General features: G+C 38.5%; 1 protein-coding gene across 1 annotated transcript; it reads right to left on the bottom strand.

Annotated features, from left to right (window-relative positions):
• Window positions 1-1868: 1868 nt before the first annotated feature.
• On the bottom strand, window positions 1869-16766 carry GATM (glycine amidinotransferase). Its single transcript, XM_075765134.1, has 9 exons — window positions 16673-16766; window positions 16045-16260; window positions 10312-10507; window positions 8933-9123; window positions 7487-7624; window positions 7042-7206; window positions 5127-5190; window positions 4909-5025; window positions 1869-2884 (listed from the first exon to the last, which is right to left on the bottom strand). Exons 1-9 carry the CDS (start codon window positions 16739-16741, stop codon window positions 2772-2774), a joined length of 1269 nt encoding a protein of 422 aa, XP_075621249.1. The 5' UTR covers window positions 16742-16766; the 3' UTR covers window positions 1869-2771.
• Window positions 16767-17849: the final 1083 nt, after the last annotated feature.

The raw sequence follows: 17849 nt of genomic DNA, 5'->3' as shown, positions 1-17849 counted from the left end.
TGCCTTCCTTGTTGAAGGAAGGATGACTTAAGAGACAAGTCTATTCCCAAACCAGTTAAAACCTCCACGGATTAGATAAAAGAACTTGTATTACTGGCAGAAAAAAACCAAACAACTTCAGAAGTATACTGGTGGTTTCTACTTGGTACTGTGTATGTAGTTTAAGGTAAGAAAAAAAAAAAAAAAAAAGCATTTGATAAGTGATAAGCAAAAAAGCTGGGAAAAGGCTGAATTGTTTATAAAGTCAAAGTTTTGGCAGCTACATTTCATGATGAATAATATCCTTTTCTGAAGTCCAACCAAGTGTAACCAAGCAATCTATGAACGGAAAAGAAAAATTCTGATCCAATGAGACTATACTCAGAACTTTTTTAACACAATTCTGTTTGCCCAAAAGGGCAATTCCAGCTAATCTGTGTATTAACCTCACCTAAGTAAAGTAACAACATTCCTGGTTTCAAAAGAAAAGTGATATTAATTCTTGAAGCTGCTCTTCAAGTATTAGAAATAAGAACACTAAAGCTAACCTATGACATCAGAAACTTTTGAATCTATTTTTTGTCATGGTCTAAATAGGAAAACATAGTAAAACCATTGCTTTCCTGTTAAACTAGAAGCCTAAACTTCCTAGTCAGTACTTTTGTTTGGTGGGGTTGGTTATTATTTCAGCTTCCTAAAATGAACTGAAGAAAAAAAAAAAAAACAAAAATCAGTGAGACACATTCACAAGCCTTCTGTAAAGGCAGCTTTGTGCCAGCATTTGAGCTTATGTATTTGTCATCAAAGTAATAATTAATACACTTCTTTAAAACTCTAAGAAAACACATGTCAAGTAGATTCAAAGAGAAGTCCATGGTTCCATGGAAATGCATCACATGCCTAAAAAGAAACAAACCACAAACAGAGCCCAAGAGTCACAGTGGTGAGAATCCGTACAAACCAGAAAAGGCTAAAAAAGAATTCTAGCATTTTTCCCCTCAAACTGAAAAAAAAAGAAAAAAATTGTGATGGTCTTATACCTAATTGCTTCAGAGGAATACAGAGATGAACATTTGTAATGTTCATATAAAGCACCACTGCCCTGTCAGGTAGGGGTCATGTATAACATGATATGAAAATACAGTCTCTTTAATCCTGGAGGTATCAGGGGTGCATGTGTCCTGCTACTAATCACATTTGCCCAGAGTTTTTAATGGTTTCCGCTGTATGTTGTGATATCTTATGCCAAGCACAAACACACAGACATCACTTCAGCATTACAGCATGCAGAACAATGGGAAAGATGACCTTCTCTGCATGCTCCTCTACCCAGCTGTCTGGCTCCCTTGTCAATAGTGGAAAGCAAAGTCTGGTTACAGAAAGACTTAGATGAGCTTCCATTGTCTAAAGAGGCTTGATTTTTAAAGGGAAAGACATGGACGTCTCTACCTGGTCTCATTAGCTCTTCCAGTCTGGCACATCTATATTGTCGATACATAACCTGCTTAGTTCTACCCAGCTCTAGGTAAAAATATGGCCACATGGCTAGCTGATATGTGAGCATGTTATGCCTGACATCTGATTGTGCAAGACCTTTTCTATCAAGGTGCTCTGCATTGTACGAATTAATAGATTCCTCCACACTCTGATAAGAAACATCTATTAGTGTTACTTTCCCCCACCATTCATTCTTCTGTGCAAAATAGAAGCAGAAACACAGTATATGAACAATATCATACAAGGGTTTTCTGTAATATACAAGGGCCTGAGATGTTACACATTTTACAGAAAAAAAAAACCCCATGTGTGTTTTGTATTTCCATCCATATTCTACAAACATCTACCCATCCACACATTTCATGCTTACTTATTTTCAGAAGGGAAACAAATTAAGAATGCAAAAACTTTATTAGCATAAAAAGTACATATTCAGTAATCAATACTCAAATTCCTTCACAGCATCTGGCATGTTTGATACATCTTCCTGTATCTGCCACAGTTGGAGGAAGAAGGGGTTGTAAGAGGTCAGAGGTTTAGGGTTAGAGGGGGGTTGTTATTGGCGTTTTGTTTTGCCTTTTTTTTTAAAAAAAGTTATGTAAACAATTCAGAGTGAAACCTGTACAAGCAGAATATTAGCTATCATTTGTACACTTTAAAAAGTTAAATAAAACCAATTTCAGCAATACAAAAAGCAATATAAAAAGTATTCAGATGCATGACAAATGCATCAGAAGAAGAAAATATAGAAAGACATAGCAAGTAGTGAACATGTTTTAAAAGTTAGATCATACTGGAAATTCTCTGTAAATATCTGTATGGCTCAACATGAAAAACATTATAAAATTACTTGGTTCCATAAGAACCATATTAGAATAATAGACTGATTAAAAGGAATAAGAAATGTTTACTCAAGTTTAACATTTCAAGCTGCCTATTTGATAGAGTACTAGACAGAGGTAGATGTCCAATATTAGTGGCCAAGCTACTCTAGCAAGACCCTTTAGCTATCTTGTCAAGTTTTTACATTCAAAGCCAATGTGAAAAGGCTTCATAGGTGAAGGATGTCTTTCAAAAAAGCCAGCCAGAAAACCTATATTGCTGATGGAAGTAATTTCAATTATACTGCTGAAAGTGAAGAGTATGTAAGAATAAATCATTTACCAGACCGCTGTAAGGACACCACTGATCAAGCACTAGAGCTCATGCAGTCGTCTTAACAAAAGTGAAATTAATTTGTTAATTTCCTATGCTTATTTTAGAAGCTGAACAATTGCTGCTTATCTGGCTTACAACTAGTCAAAATAAGATTGCAGGGTACCACGGCGGCGGATATCACATGTCCAGCAATGGAAACCACCTCCCAATGAATTGGCATGGCGAATATTCACTTTAATTGTAGAAATGCCTGCAAGAAATATACATTGCATACTTTAAAATTAAAATCTCAAATTCATGTGGTAAGCTTTGGTCAGGACATTAGATAATGCTTTATCAGATCATAAGGCTAGATGCAAGCACGGAAAGTATTTCCTACTGATTTGTTAAGAATTTATTTTCCCAAATTCTAGGCAGAGAACAAGCTAGGAACATAGCTGGCTTGTTTATTCCAGTGATACCCTCAGGAATATACAGTGTCTGGAGCACAGCCAGTGTTTGATGTGTTAGGATGTGCCAGTAATAAAAAGAAAAAATCAGTTTTTGAAGTATGTGAAGAATTAACTGAAATTCTGCTACAATGCATGACCAGGGCACATTTACATAAATCTGTGTGAGCATTTATGGTTCAGACACTGAATGTGCTCTTTCAAGAAAAGAAGCATTCAAAGTACAGAGCTCTGAGTCCCTCCTTCTCTGAAAGGGGAAAGAGGCTGTTATACTTACTACCTAGGTTAAGCTTCCTCCCACTTCTTTTCAGCTCTGATGTTTCAGCTGTGGCTTAGCTTATACGGAGTCCTGACAGACGGACTAGTATCAAAAGACTTTTCTGTTATGAAGTTTGCCTTTTTGCTGCTTGGTACTTTCAGGAGCAGCTCAGTAGAATCCATCATCTAGGCCAGCAATAGTTTTGTTCTCAGTAGACCCATCTTAGTCCTAGGAACTTACTGACTACAGGAGTTTATTTAGAACTCACACAGACTGTGAAGTTCAAGTGTGAAAGATGTGTCATGATTAGCATTAATAGCCGCTATTTTTTTTCCTCCTTTTTAATTCTTTTTTTAATTCTTTTTTTTTTTTTTTTTTCTTTTTTATTCTAAGTACTTTCAAGCATTTATAAATCCTCAGCTCCTCGGTCATGCAGAGAATTAAAACAACCTAAGATTGAAAAGCTAAGTGATTCACTACAGGTTGAAGAGTCAGTCTTTAAAAACAGATTAAAGCATAGATTGCATGGTTCTCACCTGCAGTCATCTCAGATTTGAGGGAAGCTTCAATAAGTGCACTCACATTGATGGCACTTCTAGATTCATAGTTGCTATCTTCCACCTTTGGATCAGTCTCTCCTTCCCATGATTTTTTCCCCCTTTAAAGAAGTCTTCCGCTACTAGGGAGCATTATCTTTTACTCTACAATACAATGATCCCTCACTTCCCTTGGCTTCTCATGTACCCACCAGTCTTCTTTCTACCCTGTCAACTTTTGCATCACCATGTACTTATCCTGCAGCAATAGTTGGCTGGCTGTAGCACCAAGCAATCTGGTCACCCTCCTAACCAACTATGAGCCACAAGTAGATCTACCTACATCTTTCCCTCCTGGCATGATGGAAGCAGTTGGATTAACCACATGAGTTCAGATTTTTAAGTCTGTATTATTTGTCTTCGCAGTGAGCTGTGCATAATAAGACTTTTGGATTTTATATTCAACTGCAGTTCTCCTGCCACTGCATTCTAAAGGAATTCCACCCTATCATGAGGTTACATCTCACAGGACTGAGATTCTCCATAAACAAGCAGAAATACCCAAGTTAAGTGGTCTTAATTTGACAGTTTAAAGTACAATGAGTTTAAAACTAGAAAAATCTGACAGCATTTTGGCACTGAGGGATAGCCAGCTCAACATCACTCAGCAATACGTGCACTCAACCTCTCCAAGACAGATTTTGACCTCCAAACTGAATGGACAGTTTTACATTGAAAAAGCTAATTCAAAAGCATGCTAGCAGTAACTTTAATTGCTATGCATACCTTTATTTGCTGCAAGCTGTAGGGGGCACAAGATGTAAGAAGTCCATATTCATATGACTGAAGTATTCAGGAGATAAATCACTGAAAGATTCTTACTTGCTAATCTAATTGTTTGAGTACCTTTTCCAGTGCTGGCTGCTTTGACTACTTGAAACGAAACCTCCATTCATCCTGATGTGCCATAGCTGCTATCAAGATATTATTTTTTTTTTTTAAGTATATGTTGAAATATGTTAGGACATACCCAGATTTTCAAACACCTTCTGAATTGATGTCTCATTGGCATCCACCATCACACGTTTCTCATCCAGCATTAGGACATTCATGGAGAGCCATTTAGAAGACATCCACAGTGGGTGATCTAAACACATGAGAATGAACTTTCTACTGTACCAATGTTGCCCCACATTAATGCTCTTATGAATAATCTTGGAATTCATAGAAAAGAAAGAGTGAATATACCATCTGGGATGAGTGGCACTGGGGGGCGAATCACAGTCCAGCCTGCTTTCTTGAAGAGCTCAATCTGAAAGAGCAATTTAATTAGATTCTAAACAGGGTTCTTCCCATTATGTCCTCCAGCCTATGCCACGTTTTTTCAGCCTACTTCAATATAATGACATCCCCTTCCATCTGTTCACTACTGATTCAATTTCCACCTACAAACCTAGTTTTCATATAAGCATTTTTTAAAGCCTTTTCAAACTTTGCATACCACTAGCAATTGTTTTTACTGTTTTTATATATGCTAGGTATACTAAGATATGTTAAAGACAAAAGGTAGCACTTGCATTTTGGAGCCTGTGAAGTAAAGATATTAGTAACAGCACAAAAGTATTAAATTCTTTATTTTTGGTATTATTTCTTCCCATATGACTCTAAGAGCCATTGATATGAATTATACTGCCATTTATAGAAACAAACCCACCAAAAATACCACATAAAATTACGTTGGCATCATGCTTCATAAGAAAATATGCAGTTTATTTAACAAAGGGAACAAAATAAAGGCGTCCTAGGGAGTAATTCATGTCTCTAATATTTTTAACTTAATTGTGTAATTAAGAGGAGGATAATTTGGCTAAGGAGAATTGAGTTTTCAGTTTCATTGTCTGAATACTGGAAGAGCTCTTTATTCAAGTGTTACCACTAGGTAGAGCTCCGATTCTGAAAATGCAGTAACTAGCCCGGCCTCCAGGATTTAAAAAAAAAAAAAAAGCCCCCTTTCACCTGCGCATGCACAACCACCCCCCATTTCCCAGTCATCCAGAACTGCCAAATCAGTTTTTATGAAAGAAAGCTGCATCTATCTTTTCTATCTACACAGACAGAAGTTTTCCACGAAAAAATGTGAGTTTAACACAAGGAGACCAAGAGCCTCCTCTTGCAAGTAAGGTTATGAAAGGGGAAGGGAAAAGGGGAGGAAAAGACTTATTGTTTTAAAAATCATATTCTCATAATGGATATTACAGGAGGACGTTTGCACTGAAGCCACTTGCTGAGAAGAGATTAATATTGCTTCTAAGAGCTATGCTGTGTACATGGTTCCATAATCTCTGCCCCACCCAGCTCTACCCTACTGATTCAGTATCGGCTCAGCTATTGCCATGTGGTTGAACAGTTCCTGAAATCACAGGGTTCCTCACAAAAACCCTCAAGCGCTGACAGTAACATGTCTGCAACAGAGATGAGCTCTTACTCTCTGGAAGACTTTCTGATCCCATTGTACTGTTTAGCAATATTAGCTTTTTCTCAAAGTGGTACGTTTTATATACTGAACCATTTCTCTCCTCCTTCCTACTCTTTAAAAAGTACTTCTCACTTAGTTATTCCAAGCTGAATGCCTGAGCAATTACCAGCCTCCTGCCCTTGGTACAGTTAACAATACCAAAGGAGAGGCTTCCAAAATAGGAATAAAAAAGGGGATTACTCATCTGAGCAGCAGAAAACCCTCAGTTTCTCCTTGGATACAATTAATATATTTAATTAGTAGAAGCATTCAGAGTAGTGGTATAGCCTATTTATTTGCTTTGGTACTACATTATTACAAGATAGATCACTTGCATCATATTTAAACCATGTACATAGGAAGAAACACACAACACATCTGCCTAGCCCCACAATAAGAGAGCACAAAGAACAGTAGCAGGAAACTGAGGGAGAACAGTGGCCATTGCACTGCTGAGAAAGTTCTAGAGTCAAGATGCAAATACATCTCTAAGTTCCTGAACAACTGTCTGAACACTATTTAAATTCAATAATTTAATATTCAAGTGTATACAAAGTAAACTTGTGGATTAGCAATTATCCAGCAGGGACCTAATGCAGCTGAGTCATTTTTAAACACAAAACACTTTCCTTTCTGTGACACACTTACCTGATGGCAGGGGCGGTCTGGGTTAGAGAGCACAAGACCAGGTCCAATGATATTAAAAGTGGCATCAATATGCATAGGGTTTGGATCCGTAAAGGATATTATATGCACTCTATAGTCTGGTGCAAGATGTCGTCTCATCCATTCAATGCCCATGTAATTTGTAACCTGAAAACAGGACAAAGTAAATTTCACTGTGCTAGAATACAAACTGCATCCAAGCTTAGTTTGTCTAAGGCTTTATTTAAATAAATATTGTAGGCCAAAATAATAGATTTTCTTACTGCTAAGGGGTCAGCTGAAGGCTGTCTCATCCAATATATCAGACATTCTACGAATAGCAACTTTTATCAACACTCTTATTTTAGTGCTGTTCAGGAATTTAAAAAGACATAAGTATCAATCATTAAGATAGATGCCAAAACTGTTGGAAGAAACCTTTGTTTACCTGGCTCCTTTGTACAAAGATATCTCTTCCAGCTCTAATGAAGTCAGCAGCATCAAAGCATGGCTCAAATTCAGTAGTTACAAATTTTCCCTGAGCAGCCAGTTTATGCCTGTCTTCAACAGTGCGGATTGGATAATCCTAGTTATAGAAAAAGGAATACCAACTTTTGGTTGGAGATGGTAAGTGAAAGTTTTCAAACTATGTGCTACTGAAGAATATTTTGAGATTAAGAAAATATTTTTATATTGATAGCTAGTATGTTCCTTGGAAGTGGTTTGGTTACTTGTTACTAGAAAACAAAAAAAGTAAGCATAAGTGTGGAAGTTTAAGTAAAAAGTTTTAAGTACATTCAAGAATAGATGATAAGAGACAACAGCTATACCAAGAAGTTAATTGCTCTTCAGAGCCCTGTCTCTATAATATTCTGACTTCTGTATCAAAAGTATTCATTACCAGTGGAGTTTATCAGTCCAACAAATCACTGCACAGTGACAAAAATACTGCTGTGCATGCTATTTCCTAACAAAGGTAGACTCCTTTTTCCACATTTTAGAATGGAGCAGCACTTCAAACTAGAAGGTAGATCTTCAGGAGTTTAAATAGATTTTAGAATGAAACAATGCAATTAAGAACAAATGAGGTGTAAAAACCAGCACAAACAAAAACTACTGGCGAAGTAGTTTCTATACTTTAGAACAAGCTCTGGAAGTTTCCTAATATTGACAGATTATTCTAAGGTAATTTTGTTTAACAAAGACTTCTTTGCATCATTGATAAGATGTCAGTGATCCCAGAAAGTTATAATAATTCCACAACCAGTTTTACTGCACTTATTGTGGATGCTTTTACCAAGGTTCTAATGCATTTGGGGGTCTATAGGAAACTACCAAAATTGTCTGAGTCAAGATTATTGCAAAAGAAAAAAATTAAGAAAATATTCACTTAAATATTTGGAAAGTAAATACTCACAGTTTAGATCCTCCACTATTCCTTTTATGTAACTTTCAAAATACTAATCATCATGCAAAACAAGGATTATGAAGGTTTTTTTCTATGACAAAATATATATTCTTTCCCACTTTCCTGATAAACTCAGGACATGTGGGCATTCTTCAGGGAATTTTAATTCTTTAAAGTAATCTTTGTGATGGCTTTCTAGCATTCCTTCCTCTTTAGTAATGCTAAGTTACAGCCAGTAATCAAAACAATTCAAAGCAGACTTGAACTCAATACACAAAACTTCCTGTTTCTTATTCCCTAATTGCACACACTCAGTTTCAGCTGGAAAGGCTACGGAATATTTGCATGCAGTAGAAAAACTAGAAGTTTCCAGAATTGTGTTGTGTGTGTGTCCTCAATTTTGCAAAACCTAGATATCAGGTTGAAACTATCAACAAAATTCTGTATAACCAGAACTGAAGTTCTGAAGAAAAATTATAGTAATACCTGATCATAGAGTTCATCTGCCATTGTGGGTTTGGGGGCAGTTGTCCACTTAGCACCACAGTTGAAATAATCTTTGATTATGCGTCTATATGCTCTGTACTCAAAGAACCGAGCACGCCAAGCCATAGGCGCTTCAATAATTTCATTTCCCACCACCAACAGGATGTCTCTTGGCATGGCAGCATACATACCTGAAAGGAAAAAGACCATTAACCTATGAGACAAATACGCTTTTCTCGGCTCTTTCAGCTTATTCACTTTTCACCCTCCTTCTTACCATTACTTCTATCCAAAAGAATGGCAAAAAGCATCTTTGGCAAAGTCAGGAAACCAACACATAATTTGAGGTCCTTATATTCTTCAGCAAGTTTTCAAAGTGACTTTTTTTGTTCAAAATACATGAAACTTTTGATACAAAGCCTCACTCCTAACATGTTCATGGCTAGATGAAAGCCATCTGCAATCTACAAGCCTCCACTTCATAATTTGGTTAATGGAAATTAACTAGACAAATGCTTATGAATTACTCAGATGATTTTAAAAGGTGATGACAGGTAGCAAGTTTTCCAAGTGGACTTCATTTCTTTACATGCCATCCTTTCAAAAAGTTATAGCACAGAAGAATTTCATGGAACACAAAGCTAGTGCAGGAAGCCATCGCATTAGACTTTTCACTAACATTATCTGTTCGCTAATGAATGTGAATTCCACTAGAACAACTTAAGAACATATCTGACATGAAAGGAGCCTGGAGACTATGCTTGATGGAAAGCTGAGTATAAGCCAGTATGCTCTCACTACAAATACAAGGAGGACTGTGGCCAGTAGAGACATTCAAATTTCCTTGACACTAGTGAGGATCCTCCTGGAAAATGGTTTCCAGTTTTGGCCTCCATAGCCTTTTGTTGGATCCATCTTAAACTACCGAGACAGTCAGGGGGGCCTTACAGGGCACAACCTGGGAGAAGTGGAGTGACCTCATCTTATTTCATGTGGCAAGTAGGGCACAAATAGCTAACAGCGTGTAGCTACTTTCAGGGCCATTAAACATGACAGATGAACACTTCTTGGTAGTGCCAGTGACAACACAGCAAGGGAATCTGGCAACAGATGCTGGTGTGGGAAGTTCAGGTTAGGTATTAGGAAAACATCTTTCATTAGGAAATCCATGTAGCACTGAAATAGGTCAGCAAACCAGGTGGCAGAATCTTCATCCCTGGAGATTTTCCGAGTTATAGCTACATAAAGCCATCACTGACCTCATCTAGCACTGGCAATAATCCTGCTCCAAGCAAGAAGGTAGACTAGATGACATCTAAATGTTTCAGACATTTCAAGAGCTAAACAGACAAGGCCTTCAACAATTGGAGAACATTTACCTGTAGACTCAAAATCAGGTGTTTTATATTTCACAGACCAGTCAATTGGATCAGGTCTCTTGACAATTACACCTTCTCTTTTCAAAATATTGCACATCTCTTCAATTTCAGCAATAGCTTTTTTTAAATGGTCTTTGGGGAAGCTCTGGCCTCCAAATTTCTGATAAAATCCCCAATACTTTTCATACGTGTTGGCCTAAAACAAAAGGACAGGTAAGTGACAAAGAATAAGCATCAATTATTTTGACAGAGTGAAATAGATGCATAAGACGCAATTCTTAATGTTCAAAGTTTCTTGTTCTTCTTTCACTGACTTCCCATTGTTTTGTACATGTTATGGCCCTAACATGTTGTAGTGTGCTTTGTATTTGATTCCTGCAATATTTTGAAGAGTTGCTAAGAATTGTTAATGTCCTGCTGAGTCTTCTAAAATAAAGGGGTGGCAGAGGAGGTTGGGGGGCAGGGGAGAGGGAAGGAAGGGAGAAGTGTCAACGCTTCAGATAAATGCTCAATTCTTCCCGTTTGAGAATCCCTATCCTGGTAGCACTCTGCTGTCTTTATTTTTTGTCTTTACTACTTCTATTTATACACACTATCGGTAAGGTTTCACTCAGATGTTTTATGATGTGCATGTGTCCAGTCATTAGACTTACGTAAGTGCAGGTCTTAGACTAATTGTGAATGGCTGATGTCCTCACAAATACTTACATACAGTAACAAAGTTAAGTTTCAGCTGTATGTGCTAAGCAGGCTCATTGAACTAGCAGGTAGCTTCAGTCCTGGTGACAGACCATACATGTAGCATGATGCCCAAGGGAAAAAGTCCTCTAAGGAACCACAGAAAAAAAGGGAAAACTACTCTGGAATGTGGAGAAGTAAGTACACATTTCATTCCCACTTGCAAGTTTAGTTTGACTTTTAGATGGGATTTTCAGGATATTTCATTTCCTCATATTTTTGGATATAGACAGAGCAACAGCTTCTATTACCTGTTTCTACTGATGGAAATACTATTATAAATAATGTAATAAATATTTCTAGATGTCTGTTCCCCTCTTTAGCCATAGCCCTACAGAAAGTCTCATTATTTAGCAAATCACAGATGAAAACCAAGAGACTACATGACACCTCAGTTAGTATGTAATGGCTAGTATTGTCAAGTGGCCATGAAAGATTTGGTCCTTCTTACACCAGAGCTGTACAAACACACCAAATACTATAGATTCTGCTATTTAATAAGGCTAGCAGACATGTTTTTAAATGAAAACAACCTTGAGCTCATCTCCAAAATGCATATATCTGTAGCCACCTTGTTAAACCTCACTTCATACTGTCACAGTGGTGACATCAGGAATTCTAAAGTCATCCCAAGTACAGGTAACAGAAGGGGTCATACTTCAGGTACAGCAGCCATCTAGAAAATGCAAGAGATATTAAATTCACCTGTCAGGGTTGGATTAAATCATTTACAGGCTTAAATCCTCTGCTCCTGAAATCATAGAATAGAATCCTGTGAGAGTCTTCTCAAATTAAAAGCTAATTCAAAATAATGTCATAGTTCTCATGGTTAAGAAAATCCAGACATATAGTCAAAACAAATGATGCTGCTTCAGTTATCTTTGAAAGTACTTCATTCATATTTATAAGCTGTGAAACCAGCAGGTTTTGATGGGTCTCTGATAACACTAACATGACAGAGGAACAAGTACATATGGAACCTTTCTGGAATAACAGCAGAAAGGGTCAGGATCAGGTGAGCAAGTGGTCAGGCAATCCTTCTTCCAGAGTTCTGATCATTCAGGCAGCATGAGTGACAGCAGTGGGATGCAGGAGAACCTGCCCTTCTAAATATGAGGTTCTCTCCTGATGCTGCAGTCCTGACTACCTTCCAGAAAGCAATGCTCTGGACAAAAACAATGCAATGTTTTTTGTCCTAGTACTGTCAGTGAGCCCCGAGCAGACAAGGGCATTAATCTGAAAGCATGCCTGATCTCCTTTAACAGGCCAGGCTATCCACTCTGTTCTCTACTATTTCTGAATATTTGCCCTATGCTAGAGAGTTAAGACAGAAGGAAGAGAAAATTCAACCTTTTAGACATCCTTAACATTTATTTAGAGAGCCCAGGCAAAGGTCTCAGCATGGCCATCCTGCTCCTCCAGTACTGAAGTTTCTTCCCATCCTTCTTGAAGGAATTTATTCTTTTTTCCTTAAGTAAGGTCTTGGGTAACTTGATCACCTCAGACTTGCCAGCTGTTCAGAAGTCACATGCAGATCACATGAAGTGCCTAGCATTCCTATGGAAACCTGTTCTGCTAATGAGACAAATTTGTGCTAAGGAGTAAAGATAGTTATTTTCAGAGCCATCCATGATGTATTTGAATATCATTAATTCCCAAGAGGTGCAGCTCCCCTCTTCACCAGGTGTCCTCTAGTACTGCTTTTTTTTTTTTCAAACCTGGAAATGACACTTGTGTTGCACTAATATTATGGCGTAATCTTAAAAGTTACAGCAGAGTAAGGGTTAACACCACTCACATTCCCTACCTTCTGAATAACTGGGAAAAGGGCATAAGACTCTGACATCTATTTCATACCAATTCAGGAATGGTATTTTAGGCCCCTTTGATCATATACATACAACTCATTTCAGGCTGTTTAAGTACCACCATGGCCAGGACATAGAAAAGAACTTTAATCTCAAGGCACCATATAACCTACTGTTTAAGAGTACCTGAGAAACGGTAGCAGCATTTAAGAAAGACTCTCTTTTCAGAAAAAAATTTAAGAGTGTGCTGTAAAGAAAAGATTGTCTTTAAGAAACAGTAGAATTACTCTCTATAGTTGCTATATATTTTAAACATTTGTTGTGCCTAATAATTAATATTATCAATGTTAACACTCGAGAAGTACCTTAAAGCTAGTACTGACAGTTATTAAATTTAGTACATTGAAACAGAAATTCAGATCAAAATGCTTTTTGCCTAATTCAGCAGTAAACACACCCCCCAGCTTCTCACTCAAGATCTAATGATCTGTGGTAATTAATACCTCTTCACCAAAAGTGCATTATTCACAAAATATACTGAAAAACATTGCAGAGTACAAAGCTATAAAGCTTAACTGTTTGACTGTCAACTGCTTCAGAAGAATACATCTGAACTGTGATAATTTTGACCAAAGTTTTAATTCGGAAAAGGGCACCTTCCTAATTAATGTAGTTGTTAACCTCCTACTAAAGATTTCCCATGTTTCCCAATAGTGTATTTACCTCCACATAACCTACATAACCCATTTCAAGCTCCCAAAAGGATATGCAATAAAGTGTCAGCTCATTAATATTCACCAGATATGTAGGGCTCCCTATTCAATTCATTCCTTCCTCCTTGTGCCAAGCACATCATTCCCACATCACAGCAAAAAGACTTGTGTATACCAAAACCACATCTCAAAGTACAAGAGAGTGCTGCATGCAGTCCACTGCCGGCACTTAAATATTTTGTAAATAAACATGCACACAGTCTTAAAACACAAAACTTAGAAGTACCTCAAAGCAAGTATTTACCAAACTGTTATCATTTTACATGTGTTTTTTTAGAGCATCTCAGGCCAAAGCCTCAATTTTTTCTTTATACAACTCAAATTTGCTAGTTTTAAACTGCAGTTTTTATAACCAATGACCCTCATTCATACTTGGCAGAAGGCATGTGATACACATCAACCCACGTCTTGCTACTTACAGGGACAGTAACAGGGATTTCTGGCTATTGTATTACACTGGAGCAACACACACATACATGCCTTACCTTTCAGCCACATAGCTATTTGAACAATAACTGAATCTATTAATATCTTTCAGTATTGGCAAGGTAGGATTTGGACTACTGTTTCAATTATTCGGCAACGCCACCAGGTAAAGCTACCGTTGGAGTTTCTACAGCAAAAAAAAGCAGAGAAAACTAGAGGAAACCACATCTCAGCTGGCATGCTCTATTAATATTACCTGTTGTGGCCAATGTATCCTTTAGATTTGACAGTTTACATAAAGCAAAGCTAAAGCATGCTTTAACCCCAAGTAGGTATTTGAATTGCAGACGTAATCCTATATTTTGGCATTCCTCATTGAGCTTTTGATATTGCATGTAACAGAAAGTGAAGTTCTGACCTCATTTGATTAATTATGTCTTAACAGACAATAGAAGCAGACTAGCTGTATACCATGTCATACTTCAGCAAGCTGGACATTTGAGAGAGTATTTTTTCTAACATTAAAGCAAGCCCTTGGTCACTACAGAGCTTTGCCTCATTTAATGTTACAATGTAAAAAAAGATGTGTTTTTTCCTTACTCTTTCTGTACATTCATTATTGCAGTTTTAAGTACATAAATGCACATACATACACTTGTATATTAGAAATGCCAATCCTCATTCACTTCTTTTTCTGAAGCTGCTAGAATATTTTTGGAGTGTATGAAACAGGATTCCAGAGGTTGGTAGCTTCAGCTTTCAAGGAGTAAATAAATGTCATAATGAAGTCAGTAGTAAAGTTTTCATTACACTCACTGGGGCCAAGATATCATCTCAGATGTCCCAATGTAAATCAAATGATTATTCTTCTATCTGGGGATTAGAACTACCAAGCTGTAGTAATTCATTCAGACTCCTCCAACCACTTTTGCCCAAAATCATAGCTCAGATTTTAAAGAAAAATATACAAACATAAAAGAGGCTAGGGGAAGAGAAGACTTCTCTACAAGTACATCCCAAACTCCCTCTAAACTACCATTTCCAGCACTTTAAACATTTTTTTCAGTATCTTTGTTTGCCATTCCTTCAACATCAGATCAGAAGAATTCCCCCCCCCCTTTTTTTTTTTTAACCAAGGTCTTCTGGTCAACTTTGTCAAGATATCCTTTAAAATTTTACTAAGGTCTCTTCAGCAGAAGTAGCATGCCAGCTCATTTTGCTATGATAGCCACAGATTACATGCTGCCTTGGAGACAGTACTGTATTGTGACACTGGAAGAGAACAATTCAAGATCATCCCCACAAATGCAGGTAACAACACATGCTTAGCAACTTCAAAGCCCAGGTAAAACACACAGTAAAAATCTGGAGCAAGCCCGTTGTTTGAGTGTTCCTGTTCTAAAATACAACATTTCAGACAACAAAGAAATGTGGATTTATTTAGGTTGCTGTTGTAGTTTTAGGCACAGAAAACCCCTGAAAAATACAGGAGTATGTATTTCCATTCAATACTTCCTGTAGCACGTAAGAGTTGCATGAGCTATTTAAACAGAATGGTCCTGCTAGTCTACAGCTATAGAGCTCAGTCTTCCTCAGACTATTAAGTAGAAGACTACACTCTTTGTCAAACAGTAGCCCTACTTAGTTTTGAGCCCAATTAAACTTTCATCAGTTCTACCAACTATCTCAAAAGTTAGAGTGTGTACTTTGATAGCATCAGGGGTTTATTACTAGAGCAGACTGCACATATTAGAGATTGTCTCTACTACCGACTTCTGTTAAAACAGCTAATTCAGCTGAAAGTGGAAAGAAAAAGCAGATCCCTCACTAACATGGATATGCTGTAGAGTTTCACAGATGTAAGCAAATACTTTGAAAGAAGAATCCTCAAGAGTAAACACTACACCTTGTGCACTGTAAAGCTTAAACAAACCGTATCTATAAAAATCTCATTATTTCCTCTTTAAGGGTTTTTTTTTATTGTTTACCTTAACCTCCACAGAAAAAGGTGGGACACAAGCATTTTCAGCTCTTCCCACAATGACCTCTTCCAGTGGGTCCCATTCATTGTATGAGCAAACAGGACAGTCCTTAGGCACAGGGCTAGTAGCCTTGTCATCAGCAGCACAGGTGTTCTGGGAGGCTGTAGCTGCCTGGGTGCTCTGGAAAGATCGCTGCACCCATCCTGTAAAGACTCTTCCAAGCTTAAAACAAAAATAAGAATAAAAATTAGGTTTCCCTTACAAAAGGCAAAAAACAATGGTTTAGTCCACAAGTGCCTTACCCTGTAATCCCAAAGCAATCTACATTATCTGGAGCATTAACAGAAACATCCTGCTTGTTACAGCCATACTATATACTTCAAGGACAATTTTTTTTTTGTAATGGCATATGAGCACAGCATTGACAGTAGCAACCGGAGTCACCGAACTCCGTGCTGCTGACCTGGGAGGATGCATACGTGACCCTGAGTCAAAGAAGCCTATAGCCGTCCCTCCTCACTCGGAGCACCCCGCACCCGCCAGCGCAGAGGGGCCACGCAGGACCTCCTCCCGAGGCGAGCATCCTCAACCCCAGCCCCCTCCGAGCCCGGCGGGGGATCTGCGCGGCACCAACCCGCGAGCCGATGTAATGCGCCGCTTCGGCTCCCCGGCTGCCCCCGCGCAAGCACCGCACTCGCAGCATCTCTGCCCGCAGGACGAAACAAAACCGCCCCGCGCCCCGTGCCCGGCCCGGCACCTTTATAGCGGCCCGCCACGCCCCCCGCGCTGCCCATTGGCTGAGGGAGCGTGGAGCGGCGCGGAGCCCATCTCGGGGGCGGCAGCCGCCTGCCCGGGTAGAGCCGCTGCTGGGCGGTGGAGCCCGGCGGGAAGGGGCCGGCACGGCACGGCACGGCACGGCACGGCACGGCACGGCTCCGCTCCGCTCCGCTCCACTCGCCTCACGGTTCTAGGGACAGGTCGGCGCTGCCGCAAGTAGGGGTGAAAGAGCACCTGCAAACCCAGGCCCCGGGGGGCGCAATCTAGTTGGATGAGGCAATCCCCAAAGCTGTCTGACGGCTTCTTTCATCATACCTGGGTTTCATTTCCACAAGTGGCTCTTTAGCAGCAATTGGTCTTTGAAGATTTACAGTCAGGTTTAAAATTCTTTAAAAAGTGTGCTGAAGTGCATCATTCAGTTATTTTTAGTCACCAAATATACACGTTCTTCATTAAACCTGTAGTAGACAAAAGAAATTCAATTTTACCAAAAATTCCAGTAATTCACGTTAAGAACTACTGAAGGGGTATTTCAAGAATATCCCAGATACTTTATTTCAAATTCTGGCTTCTCAAAATTCAAATTGTGATATGATAAAAAGTCATCTTAAAATGGAAACCTAAACCGGTTAGCTCCTAGTAGACTAATTATTCTCCCCTGCATAATCTCTCCATGATAAAATCAACAGAAGTATCTTCAAAAATACTTCTATGTCAATAAGCTGCAGCCTACAACGAGAAACGTGTTTGCTACCAGCTCTACTCGTATTTAGTATATCCCCCTTAGCCTGATACATTATTCTGCATTTTCTCAACTTTGCATATGAGTTCACTTTTCAATCATTTGATTTTGCCTTACAAAAGTAACAAGCAGACATAGCAAAAATTAGATTTGCCTGAGTTACTCTGTTGTAAAAAATCTGCATCTTTCTTTCAACTTTACTATTTTTGTTTCTGCTTTTATCACCCATGCAGTGCCTAACATTTCTTCACCTTGTTCAATACTCCTTCAGGCTATGCTTCATTAAAAGCTA

This window comes from Balearica regulorum, chromosome 12 (genome assembly GCF_011004875.1).
Source record: "Balearica regulorum gibbericeps isolate bBalReg1 chromosome 12, bBalReg1.pri, whole genome shotgun sequence".
Lineage (NCBI taxonomy): Eukaryota > Metazoa > Chordata > Aves > Gruiformes > Gruidae > Balearica > Balearica regulorum.
This window is presented reverse-complemented; position numbering and strand designations above follow the sequence as displayed.

Coding starts and splice junctions, on each gene's coding strand:
- GATM (XM_075765134.1), bottom strand. CDS start 16,741: ATGCTGCGAGTGCGGTGCTTGCGCGGGGGCAGCCGGGGAGCCGAAGCG. Junction 5,191..7,041: donor CAGACCGCCCCTGCCATCAG/GTAAGTGTGTCA, acceptor TTGCTCTTTCAG/ATTGAGCTCTTCAAGAAAGC. Junction 2,885..4,908: donor GAAGGTGTTTGAAAATCTGG/GTATGTCCTAAC, acceptor TATTTCTTGCAG/GCATTTCTACAATTAAAGTG.